General features: G+C 46.1%; 1 protein-coding gene across 3 annotated transcripts in view; it reads right to left on the bottom strand.

The window, feature by feature from the left end:
- Positions 1–1,726: 1,726 nt before the first annotated feature.
- Positions 1,727–9,475, bottom strand: part of LOC126530819 (uncharacterized) — a 51,658-nt gene continuing 43,909 nt past the window's right edge. For 2 of the 3 annotated variants that reach the window (XM_050178110.2, XM_055070817.1), the window contains 4 exons: positions 5,790–5,918; positions 3,634–3,713; positions 3,082–3,176; positions 1,727–2,329 (listed from right to left, as the gene is read on the bottom strand). In XM_050178110.2, the coding sequence (XP_050034067.2) occupies positions 2,278–2,329; positions 3,082–3,176; positions 3,634–3,713; positions 5,790–5,918 (356 nt within the window). In that variant the 3' untranslated portion in view covers positions 1,727–2,277. The remainder of the gene's footprint in view (positions 2,330–3,081; positions 3,177–3,633; positions 3,714–5,789; positions 5,919–9,475) is intronic. The other variant, XM_050178111.2, reaches the window with a different exon arrangement.

The raw sequence follows: 9,475 nt of genomic DNA, 5'->3' as shown, positions 1-9,475 counted from the left end.
ACATCATCAGTGATGATGAACATCATCAGTGATGTTCTCTCTCACTGGGTGACCCCCTTCGCATTCCATTAGCGTGTCCAGAGTGTATTCGAATTTTTGCCGCAGCACGCACACGAGTCGTGCTGCGAATATTTGGTTCTGTATGTTTTTGTCCTTATATGCAACTAGTTCGAGCCTCAAATAACAATGCATTGTTCTATGTGTTGTCGTGCAGACTTTCGTTCCCAATTTCTCTCGTCTCATTCTTTTAAATTTCCATGGTCTTTTTATTTCCATTCTTTGCACCCAATTCGAAGTCTCAGTTTCCCTTAGTTTTTTTTCCGATAACTCCTAGTTTTCTCTTTGCACTTTCAATTACCCTGTACTCGGTTGCCAACATGACTTCCTCCAACCTGTGTCCACACTTTCCAGGTGCAAATACTTGTGCACTTCAACCGTCCATTTACCTTGATCCATGTTCCCGGGTCTTTCTTCAACTGCAAAGCCTGCAAAGCCGCTGGCGCCGTTCCTCCTTTCGCCAGCGCTTCGAGACACCTTCAGTGCAACGCTAAGGCTTGCTATTGTTTTCAATGCTTCGCTCTTCTGTTCAAACTGTCATTTTTTTCTTTAGAGCCAAATTGTTAGTGCGGCTTGAAGCTGTAGAAAACCGTGTGTGCGTGCGTGTTCTCACACTAGAAAACCTTATGTGCGTGCGTGTTCTCACATTCTCCTAAAAAAATATGATGATGTGCAGACAAATTTTGAAGTGTCTGGTAACTAGGGTTTGAATGGAAATTGGTAAACCCTCTTTCACGCTCGGAAAAACACGTAACCTATTGGGCTACAGAAATCTGTATCGGGAGTTTTTCAAGTTGCTATACAATTTTCTCATTGACACTTTTCATTTAATAATATTTGAGAATTTGATTTAGGCTAATTATGTAATTAGACGGAATTCAAAAAATAATCCAAGTATCCCCAAGCGACGCCAAACAGCATTATCTAGGTTCTGTTCATCTACGTGGCCTTTGCATATTTTTTAAACCTTGGTGCATGAAGTTGGGACGCCCTGCACATATATACATAATCGCGCGCACATTTTTTTCCACTTTGACACTCCTAATGCTAGCTAATTAAAACAGCACGTAGGGTCTGGTAACTGCGCGAGAAGACTGGACACACACGCCGGAAGCGCTTTTGTAAACGTGACCGCACCTCCTTGCGTACCGTAGAATGCAGAATTTAAGATTTAGATGGCGCATGTAATTGCATAATTCCGTCCAAATTCCATTTGTAGTTGAGCATATGCATATAATTCAGTGTGCACCATCCCTCACCGACTGTTATGACAAGAAATCATCCACAGAGCACCTGATTAGTCTTAGGCGTAGAAGTAATATGTAGATAAAACACAGTTATGTAATGCGATGCAATCTTTTTTTCCGTAACTTTGGTCAACTGAAAAATGAAAGCAGGGATCGTAATAATAAATCTACAGTTGCATAGCCTTCCTACCTTGAACATTTGTGGTCAGAAAGTTGAAACAACTTGAACGAGGCCGTAGTAGTAGCGCATTGGATCGGAACGTACGAATGAGAGTAACAGCATATCTTTGACATTCGTGAAAGCCTTTACGCCCTCACTGACGCGCTCTCGGTCGGTCGTTGTACTTAGGCTACGTAATTACGGGAATGTGCCCGCAAGTTCAAAGGAAACTGCTACCAACACGTAGTAAGTCTCGACCGTCTGCAACGTGACGATTTTCCTATATTTGATAACACGACGCAACCTGTGCATAGTAATGTGCACTCACGAGCACGTTGTCAATACCCTTCAACCGCTAACTTTCAGCGAAGTCGACAATAGCAACTTTACCGTCACTTTTCGTTCGTATATGGGAACGCGGAACATCTTTCGCTACGGTGACGTGGTGGTGCAGACTGCTGAATGTAATTAGCGAGTGTGCGTTATGCGGCGGGTATACGCTGTCCCCCTAGCTCATTACAACAATACGCAACACCAGGTGGGACCAACGGATGGAACCTCGTGATTCCTCGTTTCGGAAGGACAATGGCGTTCTCCAGTGCAGGCACACTAAATTGGGCGTGTCATGTGCCACGACACATGAGTGTACGACACGTGCTATAGGGTAATACGGCAGGTGCACAGGTCGCAAAAGACGTTGAAGTAAGGGCGAACATGAGGATGATGTAGATGATGATGATGCTTCGGAGACACGGAATGCACACGTCGATGTCAGTTTGCTCTCTTGGGCGATTCGCACCCGTTGGCTCGACATCACAATGACTGGTACCCCCTCGGGATATTTCGGCCCGAGAGGCCTTTCACTCTGAAAGAGAAGGAATTTAGTAAAATAAAGTATTATATAAAGGAAAAGTACAGAAGCAAGTGACATTTACCTTCCACACCATAATTTCACGATACAGTGGAAAGTAGGAGAGCGGCAACTCTACAGGCTCTAATTCAATATCGGCCACCCTGCACTTCAGTTAGGAGCTCTCCCAAACGCCATTCGTAAACAGCACTGACATTGTTACATTCATATCGTAGCCTAATGTTATGAACAAATAAAACAATCACTCGCCTAAGGCTAAAAAAAAGGACAGTTATTCCAATGGAAAACAAAAACAAGTCAGTCAGGCACATCGACAGCGCTTCTTACGGGGCCAGTTCGAGCTGCGAACCTTGTTCGCAAGTTAGAGCAAGTCGAGAGGGCCAGACTGTTTATGCGTTAGCTGGCAAACAGTGCGGATGTTGCCTAAGCCTTAATGTTCCCCGCGGGGACCGGCAACGGCCCCGAGACGTCACTTGTGTGTTTCTGTACATCACAGGCGAGTGCTCATATTATTTTGTGTTTACCTAACATTGTACTATGCAAAGGCATTCATGTTACTGCCGATCAACTCGGGAGATGGTAGCGGCAATACTCCTGGATCTTATGCTTCATGCGACAAAATTACACGGTGTGGGTTGAAACACATAGCATTGACTCTATATACTAGGAGGCAAATCCTGATAAATCCGTGAATGTGCGGGCAACGCGCGAACGCAGTGGTAATTTAACGTCTCAAGATCACTCGCCTGGTGAAGCTGTCCCAGTCGACATGGCGGAAGAACGGGTGCTTCATCACTTCGTAGAAGCCCGTTGAGCGACAGCCCAGACGAAGCCGAGGTCTCTGAAATAATTACGACACCGAAATGTATAACTTGGCGCTACGGCGGGCACTGAGTTTAGAACCTGTCATAAATTACGCTATAACGAAAAATAATTATCTCTGTTGTAGATAACACACTGTGAACCCGCAACACCTACGCCTTATTTGTGAAAGGATTAGCACAACGTGCTGCCTCCGTAATTGCCCGAATTTTTGCGGGGCAGCAAGGCAGAACGGTTCTTGTTGTTGCCGTTGTCGCAGAAGGGTTAGTTTACTAATGCAGGCCTACTGACTCCTCCCTTTAGCGTCATTTTAATCCATTCATGGAAACGTGCTCCGTCGAGATTTTGCTTTCATTGTAAGTAGCTTAGGTCGTGCAACCTTCTTCCGTTTATAATTGCTAGCTGTTTACTTTTGGCGCATGTTGCTTAAATGACCACCCCTTCACTTCCCCTTTCTTACAAACCCGTTCAATTACCTCAACTAGGAGTCCACTTATAAGGCTTTTTGCATGCGGAGGCATGTGCTTGGGCAGGGTAATGGGGACCACTTCAGCGTCTGCAATAAAAGAAAGACAATATCATAGGAACACACCTTGTTGAAGCGTTTTTTTTTTTTTCCTCACGCTGGAACAGTCACTGTCATTCTTAACCCGAGCACGCCTTAAGCGCATTGCTGGTTTTCTTTGAAGGGTGCTAGGATATTCTGGCTAGGGATACTCGAATTGGGCTTGATTAATGCATCTTCCTTCCAAAGTATTCGATGTTTGCTACTTACAGTCCGTGTTTTGTCAAACCGCTATAGATTGGTCTTCCATTATGCGGGTTAACTCTGACAACGGCTGTGCATGTGGCGTGGATGCAGTCTGTGCGTATTTAGAAAGAAGGCAGGGGCGAGACGAGAGGGCCGCGAGGGTGTTTACGTTCTATGTTTGGTCTCTTAAATGTCGGAAATGATGTTCCTTTGGACCGCGAGACCGAAATGTGGATGAGTGTAGCTTGCCGCTGTCTTAATCGAGTGTCACTCCCTATGTATTAACCTTGTTGCGATAACCTCCGCTCCGTCATGTATTGCTAGTCTCAGGGGGCTGCTGACTTCAGCAATGAAAGTAAGCGTTAAAATAATAGTTAATCCGGAGTCCTCCACTATGCGGTGTCCCTTATATCCAATACTACGAGATTCTGGTACTTAACTACTCCAAATTAACACCCAAATCCTTGTGCGAAAATAACCCAGGCGAAGGCAGGAGCGGGAAACGCACAGAAGTGACGTATACTATAGTTGTTTTTTTAATGCGAACAGCATTGTAGGCATTGTAAGAAGTTTTCTTCTGGCTAACCGAAAATGAGGGCCGATTCCGAAGGCAGTGCCGTCTAAATATATCTGCCTAAACTCTTTCACGGCGCTCTTCAATAAAAAAATCATTTAAAAAATCTCCAGTAGTAGTCCGGAATGTAACCCGCGTTATCACGAGTTCCTCAATCACAGCTCACGACTCTCCAACGCGTTGCGCCACCAATGCTCGTGGGGAGGGAGGGATTAATTCTCAGTGCTCGCACGAACCGGCGCGCCACGGATCTAGGAGGCCATGCGGATACTTCGCGGGCGCACTGCTAGGTGGCGCAGCGCGCCCAGAGACAACACAGAATGGAGGAAGAGGTCAGGAAAGTTGGCAACTAGGTGCAGTGTAATTTCAAGGGTGAAAAGACAAACACGAGTCATCAGAAAGAAAGCGACAGAAACACAGACAGCGAATTCGGATACAAAGAATGGAAACAAGACCATGGAAAATTGCTAGAATGCTAAGAATGAAATTATAAGGGAAAATCTGCACGATAACACAAAGGGCAGTGCCTTGCTATTTGAGGCTCGAGCTGGTTGTTTAAGGACGAAAGCATACCGGAGCAAATATTCGCAACAACATGAGGCATGTGCATGCTGCAGCAAAAATCCAAAGGCCACTCAGCGCATCCTTATGGAATGCGAAGTAATACATCCAGTGAGACCCGTAGGTAACCACAACCTTCCAGAAGCGCTTGGATTTCAAGTGGACGGGAGTATCATCCGGTCAGCAGTCAAGATAAGCAAGAGACGTTTAGAGTACTGGTGAAAAACAGAAGCAGGGAAGAAATTGATACGACCGGATCTGGTAGAGGCATAGGTAGCGGTGTACAAGGTAGAGCTACGAGGGAAGAAGTATTAAGGAAATGTATGCAAGAAATGTTAGGATTAAAAACATGTATAGCATACCTGATTACACCAAGCAGGCTAGTTGGCTATTTGTCCCCGCCTCGTTTCAAGAGAGGTGCCAACTAATCATCATCATCAGAAGCGCGCGAGAGGAGCCCTGCGGCAGTACAGGGCTCATAAATGGCGTGCTCCTGTGCCTCCCATTTGGAGAAAAACTAAGACGTTGACCGTCCCCGCAATGGCGCGTTGCTATTCGCATACCTGGGTGGCCATCATGAGAGAGTGCTGCCCGAAATTTTTAAGCGAATACTACGGCAGTTGCGGTGATGGCCAGCGCGCTCTTATTATAAGTGGATACGTCTGCGTCACCGTCGCGAGTGGAAGAACTGTTCATAAGAGGCTGCAGCTATATCGTAGGAGGACACGTCGACTTCCCGCACTTACATTGGTACATGTAGTCCCTGTCGACCCAGTGGTCCAGGTTGGTTTTCGCCGAGTAGATGGACATTGGCGTGTGGCGGACGTACAGCACGTACGCCAGGATGCCCAGCGACCAGTAGTCGGATGTGCGATCTGTGTTTCAGCGTGACAAAGCACATGCGCGTACGTCACCGAGTTCGTTAGAACAACCAACATCATGTAGAAATGAAATTAAAAGGAGCAGTTTACACAAAAGTTTAGCAGAAGAGCAGTTCAGTAGTGGATCGAAAAAATTGTCCTGGTCCTGGTCGGAAAATCAAACCTACCACTGTGACCTGCGAAGGTGACCAACGTGTCAGTGACCTCAGAGTGGCGAGAAAACTGACCGACGTAACGACAGCCACAGGTCGTGCCGGGAGTTCCTATCGGTCCAACATTCGACATGTGCTGGAATGACTTGACAGTGTCGTTACTCATTTCAGGTTGATTTTCTGTCCTCTATGGGTATTCGAATACCAAAAACTTTGAGTATTAATCGGATAGGCATTGTTATTGGAATCATATCCGACTAAAATATGAATTCTTCAAAAGTGTAGAGTATCCGCCTATGTCGAAAAAAAAAAAGGGGGGGGGGGCTACAATACTTATTTGTGACTCAAGAGAGACAGTGACTAATGCAAATTTTGACTTCGCCGAATGAATTCTTCTGCAAGAGAGCCGCAGAGGCACCATGTAGTTCCTAAACGAGTATGCGGGGCAGATTACTTCTTCTCAACCAAAACAAATTTAAGCCCTTCACTAAGAACCGCCTCACTCACTCCATGCACGAATTCATTCTTTATTTGGCCACTCTCTCAATGTTCGCATTTAAAGCAACTGCGGTGCTGCATAACCACACTTCTCTCTCACGGACGAACAACACACTGTAGGCACATCTAGTGAGGTGTTGCTTCCTTGTTTCATTGGCAGTCATTTACGTGATGGATAAATGAAATGAATTGTTGCTCATTCACAAGCTTTCCCATGTACGGTTAACAAGTTGCAAACGCGATTATATGCAATTAAGAAATAATGTAAGTAAGCATTCCTTTCTTTTTTCGTGGAGCGAACTCCACAAAAGCTTTATATTTCCCTTTGCCTATAAGAACAAAAATATTCAATAGTCGGAAGTCGTTTTCCTCCAACATTCGTATTCGCATAGACCCGGAAAATTCCCTATTCTAGCATCCCTGCTATATTGAGGCATCCTCCATTTTGCCCTTTGTGTAGAACGTGTTGCCTTATTCAATATTTCCGTGCTTCGAGTTGTCTACAAATTCGATTTCTCCCTCTACCATATCCATTGACCCCTGCTTGGCATATTTCCTATAGCGATTTCCCAAAATTGGCGGCGGTGCCGGGCTGGATACTGCGACCTATTTTTATTGCGGCAGCGATTCTTTGGGCACTAGCGACGAATTCGCGCCGTCGGCGCCGCCGACAGCCGTGCTGTCCCGGTACCCACGGTGCACGTGTGGCCTGACGCGTTGAGGGTTAGACTGTCCTCGGAGACGCGAGAGGCGCACAGTGCATTTTGGCTGCAAAAAAACGACACCTTTGGGAACACGGTTCCATTCGCCGTCTAGCCTTTTACGTAATTATGTACAGTGCTGCGCACAACAGACACGGACACAATAAGAGACAGCGATGGGACACACAAGGCGCCGGGTGTGTCACATCGCTGTTTTACGGCATACCAACAGGCCCAAGCAGCTACCGCCTTCGACGCGTCTGGCGCCGCCGCCGTCGTCGTGCCGTACCGGGTATCGACGGCGCAGGTGAAGCACGTCAGCGGAAAGGTAGTCAGTCTCCAGACAGGCTACATGAGTTCGGCTGAAGAAATGACGAAGCCAGTTGGACGCACAGTCTACGCTACACGCTCATTCGAAGCTTCGGTGGGGGAGCACGGACGGCGTCGTGCCTTCCACCACCGACTCTGAAGGTTTTACGTGCAGTATTGAGCCACGTTCTTATTATTTCTTAGTCAGAACCACAGTAATGTAGTTTGTGAAGACCCAGTGTATTACTATTTTAAGAACGGCTCTCATCTTCTCCCGCCGCCCTCTCCCCGTGTGACGGCTGCGGGAGAGGGCTGCGTGTGCAGGAGAGCGGGGGGTGGCAGTCAACGATCATGCCGCTGGAGGCAACACGCATGACGATTCGGCTTATACAAAGTGTCCCAGCTATCATGCATCGCGCTTTTATAAGAAATACTGGCAATTCTACCCGAAGATAACCAAGAACATATTGTTCGTCGTCGAATAGAGTAACCATCTGTAATTACTTTGTTGATGTCATTCGATTTATTAATAAAATGAAGTTACCTTCTTTTTTTTTGCTTACTGCTCTAATGGCAAGGTGTTAATGAAGGATTTGTAGAAAACTTAAACTTACAACTCGCTTGTTTTCAGTCAGGTACTTTTTGCCCGTTTATCTTTCCTGACTGATACAGAAAGTCCTCTAAAAATGAAACATATCAGGTGGCTAACCGACCGACTGCATCAAAAACAGCATCCTCAAACACGCTGTCGTTCCACGCATCAACAACCAGTTATCGGCACTCTTATCAACATCAAGGCGCCACGCTGTCGCAGGCGGGGCGTGCCAGATGAAGTGCCAGCTCTGCCACTAACTTCTAAAAATTATGGGGTTTTACGTGCCAAAACCACTTTCTGATTATGAGGCACGCCGTAGTCGAGGACTCCGGAAATTTCGACCACCTGGGGTTCTTTAACGTGCACATAAATCTAAGTACACGGGTGTTTTCGCATTTCGCCCCCATCGAAATGCGGCCGGCGTGGCCGGGATTCGATCCCGCGACCTCGTGCTCAGCAGCCCAAAACCATAGCCAACTAACTTCTATGAAGCTTGTTTTGGTGCGCTGTTTTTTTATGCCAGCGGAGGGTTAGCCACATGGTCGTTTCTTTTTTTCATTTTTCGTGGTCTTTCTGTATCACCTGGCTGAAAACATGTCAGCTTTAAGTTTCTTTTTCCTTCAAATTCTTCACTGACAGCATGACAATCGAAGCCGTCATTAAGAAAATTGCAAATTGCAATTAACTATTAAATTGAATGGCATCAACAAAACAACTGCTGGCGGCTAATCGACTGAACAATTTGCAGTTGGTTATCTTTGTGTAGAATGGCCCATTTTTATTAAAACAGCGACGCGTGATAGCTGGAACACCCTGCATACATGGCCACCTATACTAACGCTACAGATATGCTGGTTAACGACACTGTTATCTGCGGAATTACGCAATCAAAAGCATCATTTATTTATTAAAGCAGTAGGTTTCTGCAAGCGCTCGACTATTCACTTACATTGCCCGCCGTGGTTGCTTAGTGGCTATGGTGTTGCGCTGCTATAAGTATGAGGTCGAAGGATGCAATCCCGCCCATGGCGGCCGTATTTCGATGGGGGCAAAATGGAAAAACGCCCGTGTGCTTATATTTAGGTGCACGTTACACAACCCTAGATGGTAAAAATTAATCCCGAGTTTCTCACTATGGCGTGCCTCATAATCAGATCGTGGTTCTCTCACGTAAAACCTCAATTTTTATTCGATTACATCGACAATCATCGCCAATAGTTTCTGCACAATGTCTTTGGTTCTAAAAGACCCTCAAAGTATGCGGTCCTTCCCAGGCGCTAGCTGTCTAGCCACATA

This window comes from Dermacentor andersoni, chromosome 5 (genome assembly GCF_023375885.2).
Source record: "Dermacentor andersoni chromosome 5, qqDerAnde1_hic_scaffold, whole genome shotgun sequence".
Lineage (NCBI taxonomy): Eukaryota > Metazoa > Arthropoda > Arachnida > Ixodida > Ixodidae > Dermacentor > Dermacentor andersoni.
Note: the sequence above shows the minus strand (reverse complement) of the source record. Positions and strands in the feature narration are given on the sequence as shown.